The 15,928-nt window shown below is 31.0% G+C and overlaps 1 protein-coding gene across 1 annotated transcript in view; it reads left to right on the top strand.

The window, feature by feature from the left end:
- Positions 1 to 15,928, top strand: part of LOC114327936 (FAD-dependent oxidoreductase domain-containing protein 1) — a 35,336-nt gene that overhangs the window by 6,674 nt on the left and 12,734 nt on the right. The window contains exons 3-4 of the mRNA XM_028276656.2: positions 1,758 to 1,983; positions 8,124 to 8,272. Of these exons, the coding sequence (XP_028132457.1) occupies positions 1,758 to 1,983; positions 8,124 to 8,272 (375 nt within the window). The remainder of the gene's footprint in view (positions 1 to 1,757; positions 1,984 to 8,123; positions 8,273 to 15,928) is intronic.

The raw sequence follows: 15,928 nt of genomic DNA on the forward strand, positions 1-15,928 counted from the left end.
TAATATCTTAGAATATGTTACTTTCCACATACCACGTCGTGATTTAAGGCAACAACCAACTTTTCGAATTCCCTTTCATAGAACAACTTATGGTGTGAATAATCCTCTTGACAGATGCATGTCTTTGGCCAATAATCTGCAGATCGACATTTAAATACAGTTTGAACCAACTAAAGGGGTACCTATCTTGTGTTACATAGTATTAGGTTTGTTTTAAATGTTTTTGTTTTAATAGTTTAAAATTATTATTTTTATAATAGCCTATGTACTAGTTATCTCAATGATCTAGATTCATTAAGTCTGATACAATTATAATTACTTTGAATTTTTTTAACTTGGATATACCTAGTTATAAGATCTAACCTGTCTTAAATATTTAACTTATGTTTTTGTACTGTTAATGGGGGTTTCCCGTAAATAAATAAATAAATAAACAAATAAATAAATTATATTTCCAAGAGACATATTTACAAGCCCTAATTGAATTTCTATCAGTGTTAAACCTTAAAATGTTAAGGCCATCAGTACATAATTCGCAAAGTAGTAAAATTCACACTGGTATGAATATGTAAACATTACTAGAACGTCATTCTACTTGACAATGTCATGATTAACTTTAAAGGGATGGGCTTTTAAATGTATTTGGATAACTGTTATTTGTATAATTGCAAATTATTAATTCAGTTAATAAATGTGATAATTTTTTCACTAACTATGTATTCAGTGATTGTAATAATTTATATGTACAACAAAAATTAATACTCAATCGAGAAAAGAGGAAAAGTGTTAAAGTGATTTCTTAATAATATATTGTTACTATGGAACGCTTACAATTTTGAACATCTTTAACAACAAAATACTTGGATCACAGAATATATTATCCTGATGTATTCTCTGCTTAGATCTTCCACAAATAGTACACAATAAATAACTTTTTATTAAGTTCACATCTTAAATCAATTATTTATCAAATACACTATATCAACATTATTTAATCAACAACTAAAAATATTCCTGATGCCATGTCAAATATTTAAAATTGTCACTGATTGTCACTGTCTGACTGACAATATGCTGACAATATTCTATTCGACTGAGTGCGTTGTAAGACAAAGATTGATTTGGAAAATAATACCACGGACATTGTTTTCATTTTTTTCAAATCCTGGAAAAACTAATAAATATTCTTGAAAAATTTAAACGCAGAATGAAAGACTAAAAAATTATTACCGAGGGCTGAAAATCCCTTAGAATAAATAAAAAGTTTATTTTGAATGAGATATTTGAAATTAAAAATCACACTAAATTTTCTCTTAGTTTTTCACCCCTATAACTTATTAAAATAATCATTATAGAAGTTCTCAAGGACTTTCGACCCTCGCTAATAACATAATCTTTGATTCTGCGTTTAAATTTTTCAAAAATACTTAATAGTTTTCTCAGGATTCGAAAAAAATGAATCCCCATTTAAATAACATTGCAGCCGAAAATACGTACCCATCCCCTTAAAACGTCTGACTACAGTCCCAGTTACCTGAAAAGACTTACAATTTTACATAGCATCTGTTAATACAGTGCTGCTATCTCTGAATGAGGCCTAAAACTTATCAAACTACCTTAGTATAGGTATGTTTAAATATACCTGCATGGTTATTTGTACATTATTTCTTCTTTACATATATCTTTATACAAACCTTGGAAGAGTAGATGAGTAGATACTCCAATGAAAAATAAACTTATTACCATTTAAATTCTAGATTTCCGTATTTAGACGTTACTAATGTAGCTGCCGGCAGTATAGGACTAGAACGAGAAGGCTGGTTTAATGCCTGGGACATGTTAACAGCTTTAAGAAAAAAGTCTATGGACTTGGGAGCGCAGTATATTACTGCTGAGGTAGTTGACTTTTTATTTGAAGATAGAACAGATATAGTAATTGAAGGAGTGGATGTAGGAAATTACCAGAGTACAAATGAAATTGTGGTAAGGAACATTTTTCTTTGATATTTAACTTTGGAAATTGGTTAGTTGAGTTAACATGTAAATGATAAATTGCTTATACAGTGCTAGTCAAAAGTCCGTACCCCCCCTTTTATCTTTTGAACGGTTATAACAATGATAGTGAAATTTGGAGGGAGGAAATAAACGGATGTAAGCTTCTTAACTAGTCATGACAGGTGACGTAATAGTGACAGATGACGTTACAGAGCCACTGTGACCGATAATTTTAAATGGGACCTTATGGCAAGTGATACCTCGTTTGAAAGGTATTGAAAATACCTATTCAGTCATACTAATTTTGTTTGGGTTTAAGCTAATTTTGACGAATAAATGAAATAAATATAAAATTGTAGTTTCGCATTTAATTAATAAAAATTCAAAATTCCGCTTATGATTACTTGTCAAACAGTTTGACGTTGACGTAAAAACTATTAGAGAATTGAAAGGCGTCAACTTTTTTGACAAAAAAACCATAGGCGGACATTTGAATTTATATCAATTAAATGCGAAACTACAATATTATATTTATTTAATTTATTCACCAAAATTAAAATCAACTGAAACTCAAAAAAATTAATATGACTGAATAGGTATTTTGAATACCTTTCAAACGAGGTATCACTTGCCATAAGGTCCCATTTAAAATTATCGGTCAGAGTGGCTCTGTAACGTCATCTGTCACTATTACGTCACCTGTCATAATTAGTTAAGAAGCTTATGTCCGTTTATTTCCTCCCTCCAAATTTCACTATTATAGGTATAACCGTTCAAAAGATAAGAGGGGGGGTACGGACTTTTGACTAGCACTGTATATCAATTATTTTCTCAGTTCATTCACTAGTATCTATCAAAAATAATTTTAAGGAATAGGGAACTTGCATAAAATTTTAAATTCGAAAAAAATGGTATAAATCACAACAGAACATAATTTAGAATCTATATCAAAAATAAAAAAGTTTTGTTTGTCTTTCGTTTGGCCCCTAAAGACGACTAAAAATTCAACTTATACCAGCCACCCCAAAACGCGTCGTGACGTCACTGGGTTGTATGTTTACATTCTACACCAATTGTATATATATATATATATATATATATATATATATATAATTTTGGATTAGACATTATAAACGTCAGTAGAAAATACAGTTATGTGACGTTACAAATGTTTTTGATCGTTTGAACTATTCATAGAAAATTTGTACTTTTACAAAATGGTTTTATTTTCAATAGTAAACCTTCTTTCCTTTCCTTCAAAAACTGTATCAAACTGCAATCTCAACAAACTGGTATATTTTATTACAGTGACATACGATAAATGTCATTAGAATATAAATATTTTTCCTTTATTCCCCGACGACGATCTGGCTAAATACCCAAGTAGGTGGAGGCCAATAAACTAAAGAAGAAGAAGAAGAATATACGTAAATATAACCATAAACTGAACCACATAGTCAAATTCTGTGACGTCACGGGTCGTTTGAACTATTTTAAGATAAAGAAGACTTTAAATTTGTACTTCTAAGTTATGCGTGAAATTTTGGAAATCTCATTTTTATACAAAACTGAACATTATTATGTAATAAAAAATGTGCAAGTTCCCTATTGTTCATTTTCTTTGTGTAGACCATGATGCTTATTTTTAACAGATCCCTGGCAGAGGGTCATTTTCCATCACAGTTTAAGAAAGCCTATGTGAATCCCATACACAAATCTGGTGATAAGTCATATTTGTTTGTAATTATCGTTCCATAACAATTCTTTCTGCCATTCCTAAGATTTTTGAAGCCCTGGTAACTGATTTCTTGGCGGATAATTTGAAAAATCAACTCCATACTGATCAACATGGTTTGCTGTCTGGCCGTTCTATTTCGACCAACCTTTTTCTTTACACAGATCATATTGTAAATGCTTTCGTGGACGGTTTAAAGGTGGATTCCATTTATACTGATGTGTCCAAAGCGTTCGATAAGGTAGATCATTGCCTTTTATTGCATAAATTGGAATGTTTTGGTGTGAGTGGTAAACTTCTTTGCTGGTTGAAAACTTACTTGCGGGAGAGATCTTTATGTGTCAAACTGAATGGTTTCACTTCTAATGATTATTTTCCACTCTCAGGAGTGCCTCAGGGGTCCAACTTGGGACCTTTATTGTTTGCAGTTTTTATTGACGATGCTATTGGCCATGAGCCGATGGGTAGAGGGGATTTGACAGCTTTCGCCAGCGCTGTTAGTGGCAGTTTTGTGCATTTATCTGATAAATTTAAATGGCGCGCCATGGGTAGAGTAGAGGGGATTTGACGGTTTTCGCCACAGCTGTTAGTGCAGCGTTGCCACATTTAGTAGATTTTTACTTTTTTGGTAGATATTTGATATTTTTTAAAAAATTCTAGTAGGCAATATTTTTTAGTAGATTTTTGGTATATTTCAACATTTTCTTATGACTAAAATAAAATTTGCTTTTTAATAGTATTTACCCCATTTCTAAATTAATTTTTAGACGTTTTGTTACAATTTCCCAATGTCATTACCGAAAATAAGATTCAGGGGTGGGATTCTGTGTACAATCGCTAACACCGCCGACCGCTTTCTATCAATGTCAGTATATTTGAATTTTTAGTTTTAATTCAAATATTTTCTTGTTTTACAAGTGTCACTTCAGCATCAAGTAGCAAAACTAGAAAATAATTCAATTAAAGCTAAAAATTCAAATATTTTCACGACAATTGACATCGATAGAAAGCGAAGTGTAGATATCTACAGTGCACGTAATCTAGCCCCAGGACGTAGATGATGAATATTAAACAGAAATGAAACTGGATTCTGGTGTAACAAACTTGCAGATTTCAAGTAGCAGTGCAATCAGTACCTATTTCAGGTGTTATTGAAGAGTTCTGGTATTCGGTGGTCGGTGAGCCTGTTAGAAGCTAACGATGGAAAACTAAAATATCTAAGGCCCGGTCTTTTCACCTCCGAATAAAAGTTATTCGGAGGTTTATTTGACAGATTTACATGTAATCTGCCGGATAAACTTCCTAATAAATATTTATTCGGAGGTGAAAAGACCGGGCCTAATTATAATATATGTAACTTTGCAAAACAACAAATGTTGTGTTTGCGTGTTTCTAATGTAAAATGCGAAATAATTGTTTGAAGAATGTGATCCAGATATGCAGATGTTAAAATCAGTGGATGACAAAATATTATATACAAATATTAAATATGAAACTGATAAAAATTAATTATAGTTGGTCATTTTGTTCCCCAGTTAAAATATAAAAAAGTTTGGTTTTTGTTTACAAACAGTCATATTAATTTCTAGTTAAACTCCCTCTGTGGCTCAGTGGTAAGAGCGCCTACCTTTGGATCGAAAGGTCCGAATGGTCGTGAGTTTGAATCTCACCTGGGTAGAGAATTTTTCGTTTATTATAAATTAATAAATGAAAATAGTTTCTATCCTTGTGGGATTGGTACCCACCGGAGGGACCGCAGACGTTCGGATACAATTAGCGTCTCTGCAAAGACAATGACATCGACTTTGCAAAGTAACAAGACACTTACTCAACACACACACTACACATAAAGTCGACTTTACACTACATGATTTATCTACACTACATGACGAGCCGCATGACAATGCTTATGATAAAACACAATGCTTATGGCAAAATCATATGACAAATCACACAGTGTAAACATGTAAATTTTACTCCATGACCAAATCATATAACAAATCACATGATAAATCATGTAATGTAAAGTCGACTTAACACTAGCTACCTAATTGGTAAAATCCACTGTACCATCACCATGCCAATGCCCATTAGTTGTCGAGGCATTAGCTAAATAAAAAATAATTTCTAGTTAGTCAGCTGTTATTTTTATTATAAAAAATCATAAATTATATACAAATATATTAATAAAGTTTTATAGTATATTTTAGTTTTTGATAAGTAGATTTTAGTAAGCTAAACTTAAGTAGATTTTCTAAATAAAATGTGGCAACGCTGTGTTAGTGGCAGTTGGCAGTTTTGTTTTGTGCATTTGATAAACTTCACAAACTGAAATGGCGGGTAATATGGATTTTTCAAAAAAGAAAACAAGATATTGCAGCTGTTGTATTGATTCATGTAAAAATATTGAATATAACAGTACTGGATGCAGTTATTATATTCGGAAACATTGCGTACATGTCCTGTATCAACTAAATCCTTTCCTTTTTGGTGTTGCTGATTGAAATTAGATATCATGGGAAATAAGACTGAATCCAGTATAATGTTTAATATCCATTTTGATAGAATTCAAACAAATTACAATTCATACAAATTACAAATTTTAATAAGCAAAGCAGTAAGCACACAAAGATAAACAGAGGTAACCTTTAAAATGTTAAATAATTCATATAAACTTATTCTTTTATAGTTTAGTAATCAGGTTACAATAATATTTCAGTTCATAATTTGTGTCTTTCTAGATAAGTATCTATTTTTCTCGTTTTGTATATTTCACATACATAAATTTTATCAGAAAAGTATAAGTTTCAAACCGCGAGATAGCGCTACCGTCGAAACTCACAGCCAATTAAATATCATTGACTGACTGCGAAGTGTTGGCAATGCCGATGACATAAAATTGTTTTGTTCTGTTCGGGATTACTCTGATTGTGCTAGGCTACAGAAATCTCTCGACTTATTTGCGAATTGGTGTGATAATAACAGATTAAGCATTAATCGTGACAAGTGTCAGGTTATCCAGTTTCATCGATCAATGGAAATGGTAGATTTTGATTACAATTTGGATGGTTTTTTGATTGAGAGAGCAAGGATCTTGGTGTCATTTTTCAGAGAGACTTATCCTTTAATGTGCATATTGATTTTATTTGTAATAAGGCTCTTAGGCAGCTAGGGTTTATTAAGAGGCATACAAAGGATTTTCATAACATTTCTTCGCTGAGAATTTTATACTGTTCTCTGTATATTCCACTATAATCTGGTCTCCCTTTGTCCAATCCTCTGTTCAAAAGTTGGAGAGAGTGCAAAGACGGTTCTTTATGCACTGTGCCTTTAAACTACACAGACCTTATTCATATTCTGATATGATGAGATACTTAGAACTTGATCCTCTGTCAACTAGACGTATTAATTTCGATCTCATCTTCATGTTTAAATTGGTTAACGGAACGATACATTCACCTGAACTGCTTCAATTGGTTTGTTTCCACATTCCCCCCATGTCCTTCGTGAGAATACACTATTTCATATTCCTTTTCGTCGAACTAATTATTCTGTGAATATAGGTCTGGTCAGGCTTCTTGTTCATGTTAATCGGTTGCCTCATGAGACAGATTTTTTTAACTTGTCCTTAAGTGCCTTTAAACAATCTCTGAAGCGTTAAATTTAATTGTAATTCTATATACATATTTATTTTATGATTTTGTATTTTATTTAGTATTTGTTTGTAATGTTTATAAATGTTGCTTAATTGTATATTTTTGTCAATGGGCTATAAATAAATAAAATCCATAAATACCCAAACTCATAATAGGGTGCTCAACTACCCATTTAGTTCTGTACATAGTTGGTTTAACCATCTTGGCAGGGTCACCATATAATAGAACTCGTTAAATACGGGGTGTTGATTAACTGGAGGTGAGGGTTGGTTTGATAAAACACTACTTGTTCATACTTATTTATTGAATACTACTAAATATATGTATTAGTAACGAGTTGGTGTGCTTACGGTATAACCATCTTATGATGTATTTGCTTTACGAATGATAATTGATAACAGATCGAATTAGAATGAATCACGTTTCTTTTGCTGGATGTATAAGTAAAGTGTAAGGTGCTGTTGTTTTGAATGCTGATACAGCGTGGCCGTGAATTACAATAATATTGACTGGCTGACAAAGCGTTATTGCTGATTAGTGTACTTGTGTTGAGAAATCTGTGTCACCTACTTAATTGAAAACAAACGTGGTGTTTGTTTTTCTAGGACATTTAAAAATTAAAAGAATATGTCTTGCTCTTATTTTTGGATGTTGATAATCCTTTACAGCCCTATCCCCTAATATTTTCCATGGTTTTCCTCTTTTTACTATGTGACTCTTCCATCTGTATTTTTCAGGTACAACTTCCAGGAGAAAAGGAAACTAGAACTATAGAATTTGCGCATTGCATCATAGCTTCTGGACATGAATCAGCAACAGTGTCAAAGTTGGCAGGAATTGGAATGAAACCTGGAATGCTGTCAATACCGTTACCAATAGAAAATAGGTAAATTTTTGTTGTTTATCCGATGAGTTGGTAATGACTATTTTTCTTTATAGCTCATTCTAGTGTTCCTACTATTGAAAGGTTCTATTATGTCCTTTTCTTAAGAACCAATTGATTTCAATAACTGATGTCTGAGATCATTTTCATTAGTTTTTCTATGCCTATAATATAGTTAGTAATCGCCAGCGAGAAAGAACTAACATTCGCATCTTGGATGTCTTCGAATGGTCTTTTTCTTCAAGTTCTATCTTCTATTGACAGATATAATATCATGCTCCCAAGTATCTGTAGTTATAATATTTCTCTCAATTGCAATATTTTCAGTTGAATGTCTGCAACTACCGATTTATGATGATCATTCACTTTTTCTTCAAATTAATCTTCATTTACTATTCTTATTGGGAATAGGCCACCATTTTACTTTAAAAAGAGTTTCAATTTCTACTTTTCCATATTGTTCTGAAGCTATTTCCTTGTGGCATTTTTATAATCAACTATTTTAATGGGAAATAAGCCACAATTTTACCAAAAAAAAAATGATTATATTAACGTTTCGAAGCCCAAATCGGGTTTCGTTGTCAAAATACAAAATACTACTAAAATAAACAAAAATGTTGTTGCTAAGTAAAAAAATTCTAATAATTTATTTAATCTGACTCATTTATATTGGCAATTCAGACGTATATTATACATTTATATATAATTTATATATAATGCGCAGTAACGTAAAAATTTATGTTGGATCCTCTTGACCGTATCGATATGGTTTTGATAGTAAGGGGACCAAACTACCGAACAGTACTCCAACAAGGATCTAACAATTGAGCAATAAACCAATCTCGTTGCTACCACAGAAAAACACTTACAATTTCTCATAACAAAACCTAGAAGCTTAGATGCCTTTACAGAAATAGTATTAATGTGTTCTACAAAAGAAAGTTTTTCATCCATAATAACACCTAAGTCTTTAATGGAAGAAACGCGATTGAGTGGTTGGTTACATATAGTATAACTCGTTTCAACCCTCCCAACCTTATGTGTAAAACTTATGAAAGAGCACTTATTGGTATTTAAATTAAGTCTATTTTGAACACACCAGGCAGTCTAAATCCTCCTGTAGCAAATCTTGGTCTCTAATCGTTTCTATAACTCTCCAGAATTTTAAATCATCAGCAAACATTAAGACACTTACTATTACAAAAACAGTCAATTATATCATTAACAAAGATGTTAAAAAGGAGAGGTGAAGTATGACCACCCTGAGGAACTCCAGAGCTTACTTTTATTTCATCGGAGAGATGACTACCAATCTTCACCCTTTGACTGCTATCCGTTAAGTAATTTTTTATCCACTCGACAAATCCAGCATGAAAACCAAACAAGACCAGCTTACACAAAAGAATCTTGTTACATGACCATTATCGATCGTTGGATATTAAGTTGGCTACCATGTTCGCTATCGTGACTTTATTGAGAGCAGCTCTGAATAACGATGTAGTCGTTTTTCCATACCATTGCCTTAGACCTTAGATTTTCCTGCCATGATGTTCTTTTACCAGGACCACCTTGGATCTTTCCCTGGATGATCAGATGTATTGTTGTTGTTTGTTTGGGTTTATATGACTGCGGACACTAAATCCATTCGCCAATTTTACTATTTTTTATTTTATTAGTCATTTTTTCGTATCTTACCCTAAAACTAATACTAATATAATAAACAATTCTACTAATAAATAATTATTTTTGTATTTTTTTTAATAATTTTTTATATATTTTTTTTTATTTATTTTTTTTTTCTAAATGATGTTCTCGGAGTTCCACAGCAAAAACTGCAACATTCTTCTTTAGCCTTCTACTTAATTCGAAAGCTATTTTACTATAGACTGTCCAAGTTCGTCATTCATTTTTAGCTACATATTTTTTTTATATTTTTTTAATTATTATATATTTTTTTTTCTATTTTTTTATATATCTTTTTTATATTTTTTTCTTTCTTTTTTTGTTTTTTTTTCTATTTTTTCTTTCTTTTTTTTTGTTTTTTTTTTATTTTTTTTATTATTTTTTTATATTTCTTTTCTTTTTCTTTTAACATAAAACAATTTACAAGAAATACTTACTCTATATTTTACAATTACAATTTAAGCTTAATATCTAAAATATGTTTATACAATAGTCGGTATACCAACTCATTATTTTCTAATGTTAATAAATAATTTAAATTAATGGGATGGTGGACATCAGTCAAAGAATACAGTCAATTTAAAAACATATTAACTTTACTAGAGATAAGAGAACAGGTCAAAATTTTGTGTGGTAGATTGCCCAACTGTCCACAAATACATTGTGGACTATCAGCGATATTAATTTTTTAAACGCTTTTATTTAGTTTAATAGATTGCGTCAAATCTTTGGATGTTAATTTGACTACCTTTTCTTCCATGCAAATGAATGAAAATTTGCAGACATATGCATTCGCGGTGACAATACACGAATAGACAACAAAAGATTTTTGTTTATGTTTATTAATTGTTTAAATAAAAAAAAACGATTTTAATGGAAAAAGGCCTAAATTCTCTTGTTTTTTTACAATGTAGAAACTTGAAACTTTTACGGATGGTAGCTAATGATATAACCTATACATAATTTCACTTTTTACGTTAATTGTTTACGTTATGCGTCATAAATAAACAATAAAGTTTTAAATTTTGAACACTCATATATTTAAAAATGAATAACCATTTTCAATTTCGTTGCAAAACGAAAATACAGTGTAGAATTCCCTCATCTTCCTTAGTCTCAGCATCCGTATGGCTTGCAAATTGTAGAAGCCTCGGAGGTGTAACCAGAGAAGGTTCCCATTGTTTTTATTCTGGTGGGATATGTTATGTGCCATTAGAGTGAAAACTTAGTCTTTTGCTAGCAGTTGCCGCTAGGGCATCTATGCCATTTCGTTCGTTGCAATTCGGGACTGCACGCTGGGGTTTGTTTTGGTTGGATCAGGGAGAGCAGTATATGTGCCTACTGATGAGAGACTAATAAGTTTCAAAACCGGTAGAGGTGCTTGCAGCACTCTCTGATTGGACTGGAATATGGTTCGGCTGTATTTTCGTTTTGCAACGAAATTGAAAATGGTTATTCATTTTTGATTTACATTTACTCTGTGTGGAGTATGAAGGGAACCAGTCTCGTTGGAACTTTACCGCGCTGAGCAGATGTGACGTGAATTGTAAATTGTAGAATTCCCTCATCTTCCTTAGTCTCAGCATCCGTATGGCTTGCAAATTGTAGAAGCCTCGGAGGTGTAACCAGAGAAGGTTCCCATTGTTTTCATTCTGGTGGGATATGTTATGTGCCATTAGAGTGAAAACTTAGTCTACTCATATATTTGTTTATACAGTACGATGCAAGTGAAAGGAATAAATTCGTTATTTCGTAAAAAGGCGACTTGAACCCTGGAATGCTACCTGGGGTACACTTGTACCCCAACCTTGTTTGTAAGTTACACCAATTTGCAGTAGTGGGTGTAGAAAATATGAAAATAAACTTGTGAATAATAATATAATAAAATATTTTTGTATACAAAATAAATTCTTAGCATGTTATCTTAAGATTGTTTTTGTCATAAGTTCTTAAAACATACATATATAAATATTTTAGGTCGATTTTATTTGGGGTACCACTGTACCTCGATGTAGCAGATTGAGTTTAGAAAATAAGTGTAACAATCCAGGGTTAAGGAAAAATCCCGAAAGAGGTCGATTTTATTTTTAAATTGCGATATTTTGGCATATATGTCATACTAATGACGTCATCCTTCTGGGCGCGATGACGTAATCGATGATTTTTAAACGCTTTTATTTAGTTCAATAGATTGCGTCAAATCTTTGGATGTTAATTTGACTACCTTTTCTTCCATTCAAATGAATGAAAATTTGCAGACATATGCATTTGCGGGAACAATACACGAATAGACAACAAAAAATTTTTGTTTATGTTTATTAATTGTTTAAATAAAAAAAAACGATTTTATTGGAAAAATGCCTAAATTCTCTTGTTTTTTACAATGTAGAAACTTGAAACTTTTACGGATTGTAGCTAATGATATAACCTATACATAATTTCACTTTTTACGTTAATTTTTTACGTTATGCGTCATAAATAAATAATAAAGTTTTAAATTTTGAACACTCATATGTTTGTTTATACAGTACGATGCAAATGAAAGGAATAAATTCGTTATTTCGTAAAAAGGCGACTTTAAAGAAAAATCTCGAAAGAGGTCGATTTTTATTTTGAAATTACGATATTTTGGCATATATGTCATACTAGTGACATCATCCATCTGGGCGCGATGACGTAATCGATGTTTTTTTTAAATGAGAATAGGGGACATGCGATAGCTCATTTGAAAGGCAATTCAATTCTTTATTCAGTAATGTAAAAATTTATATAATTATTTGTACAGGGTGTCCAAAAATAATTTTTTAATTAAATTATTTGACAAAAAGAAGAATGTATGTAATTTATTTAACTCAGAATACATTTTACAGTTGCCCGTAAACAGAAAAAATGTGTATTACAGAAATAAACATTGCTTTTCGATTAAATTAAATATTCAAGCCAGCTCCCGCCAGCCACCTGCCTCTTGGAAGTTTTAACATTCAATTTAAGCGAAAGGCAATGATTATTTGTGATATAAACATTTTTGTCTGGTTTATGACAGCAGTAAAATGTATTTTAATTTAAATTTAATAAGTTACACACATTCTTCTTTTTTTAAACGCTTTTCTTTAGTTCAATAGTTTGCGTCAAATCTTTAGAGGTCAATTTGCCTGCCTTTTCATCAATGCAAATGAATGAAAATTTGCAGACATATGCATTCGCGGGAACAATACACGAATAGTCAATAAAAAAAATTTGTTTATGTTTAATAATTGTTTAAAAAAAAAACGATTTTAATGGAAAATGCTTAAATTCTCTTGTTTTTTACAATCTAGAAATTTGAAATTTTTACGGATTGTAGCTAATGATATGAACTATACATAATTTCACTTTTTACGTTAATTGTTTACGTTATGCTTCACAAATAAACAATGAAGTTTCAAATTTTTTGCCGGTTCCGACTACTTTTTATGTTTGTATATCATATGTTTTATATACATATTTTAATAAACATGACGATATATTTTAATGTTTGAAAAGTGTAAGACTAAAAAGTAAAAAATAAAAAAAATATGAAAAAAAAGTTTTTAGGAAACGCTTTTCTTTAGTTCCGGGTGACTAAAATTATAAATATTAAAAAATCAACTAAAAAGCAAAAAATAAAAAAAATTGAAAAATCCAAAACATTCGTTAAAGAAAATCGTGGGGCGAAAACCGTTTATTCGATGAAGACGCCCCACGCTTTTCTTTGACGAATGTGTTGGATTTTTTCAATTTTTTTTATTTTTTGCTTTTTGGTTGATTTTTTAATATTTATAATTTTAGTCACCCGGAACTAAAGAAAAGCGTTTCCTAAAAACTTTTTTTTCATATTTTTTTATTTTAAATAAATATGATGGAGTAAGACAGTGGTCAAATCTCATTCTGCATATGGTTTTTGTCATATCTTTTGTCGATTCCATTTTAGAAAACCAAGGTTTATCCGTTATATAGTTTCTGATTGATCTGTAGTGGTTGATCTGTATTTACGTTTTCATCAATATACCTTTCTTTCCATTCTTTCTTAATCTCTTTGAATAAATTTGATTCAATATCTTTTGGCGTACAAAGATAATGGGTTAATACTCCTTGTGTCACCGCGTTTTTAGCCAATTCATCTACCATTTTATTTCCAGTTAGAATGATCAGATGTAAGAGATCATATTTTTCAAGTTGTTTCATAATGTGACCGAAGTATTCCAGCTTGCGTCTCTTTATTATATTGACCAGTTGTGCTGTTTGGTTCAGCCGTCTAAAGCAGCGCCGGATAAAGGGGCGGGCGAGCCCGGCGACCGCCCGGGGCGCCAAATTTTTAGGGACGCTGATATAAAAATAAAATATTTTTAAAATTTTATATATGAATTTTGAACATTTTTCCTAAGACATTGATTGAATTATTTTCTAATATTATTTAAAAGAAAACTATTTTTATCTATAGTCAGAATTTATAACTAAAAAAAAAAGAATAATAGAATAAAACCAAAGCCCGCTATTAAAAATAATGCAACCTAAGAATCGTTATGGCTATTATCACTCATATAAGATTACTCCAGACTGCAGACAGATTAAAAAGTTTATTCATTTTTTTTAAACTGTTATTTGTCACGTATGCCAACAATCTACTTAAACAATACAAGAAGATAAATTTTAAATTATCAGCAAATTCATGAATAGACAACGATACTACTATATTGGCGCTTATGTCATCATACGCCTCATTGGTTAAATAATATTTTTATTTTTTTTTTTTAGTATTTCTGTAAATTTGCACGCGTGTGCTTTGTGAAACAAAAAAAGTTTTTTAAGATATTGATATTGGTTGTGGAATTAATGAATTTTTATTATAAATTTTATTATAAAAATTTTTATTATAATATAAAAATATTTTTATTATAAAAACTTACGTGCATAGAAATCGGCCCACCTAAAAATTTGGACATTTTTGAAGTCTCGTATTTCCTAAACTTGTTGGCCGATTTAAGTGATTTTTTAATATGTTATAGCCTTATTCTTCAACAATATCGCTGTAATAATATTATTGCTAAACAGGTAAGTGTTATTTTACACCGAGTGTAACAATGATAGTGTGTTTTTCCTCAAAGTTCGGAACACCCTGTGGAATATTCTAGCGTATATAAAATATTGAAATTAAAACTCAACTGTAGCCTTAGGCTTTCTTAACATTTTGCTTTTTGATTCATTCGCTTGTTGGATAATAAAAAAGTTAGGTATTTTAACAACTAGCAACGTTCTTCTTCAATACAGGGTGTTTCAAAATAAGTGCGACAAACTTTAAGGGGAAATTCTGCATGAAAAATAATGACCGTTTCATTTATAAACATATGTCCGCAAATGCTTCGTTTTCGAGATACGGGATGTTGAATTTTTTTTTCAAACTGACGATTTATTTACTGCTCTAAAACCGGTTGAGATATGCAAATGAAATTTGGTGGGTTTTAAGAGGTAGTTATTGCGCATATTTGACATACAATTAAGAATTTTATATTCACCATTGGCGTGCATACGGGTCATATTACCCGTATGCACGCCAATGGTGAATATACAATTCTTAACTGTATGCCAAAAAATGCGCAATAATTACCTCTTAAAACCTACCCAATTTCATTTGTATATCTCATGAACAAATTCAACATCCTGTATTTCTGAAACGAAGCATATGCGAACATATGATTATAAACCTAACGGTCATTATTTTTTCATGCAGAATTACCCCTTAAAGTTTGTCGCACTTATTTAGAAACACCCTGTATTGATGAAGAACGTTGCTAGTTGTTAAAATACCTAACTTTTTATTATCCAACATAAGCGAATGAATCAAAAAGCAAAATGTTAAGAAAGCCTAAGGCTACAGTTGAGTTTTAATTTCAATATTTTATATAGGCTAGAACAGGGGTTCCCAACCTTCTAGCAACTGCGTACCACCTGATACATTTT

Source organism: Diabrotica virgifera, chromosome 7 (assembly GCF_917563875.1).
Source record: "Diabrotica virgifera virgifera chromosome 7, PGI_DIABVI_V3a".
NCBI lineage: Eukaryota > Metazoa > Arthropoda > Insecta > Coleoptera > Chrysomelidae > Diabrotica > Diabrotica virgifera.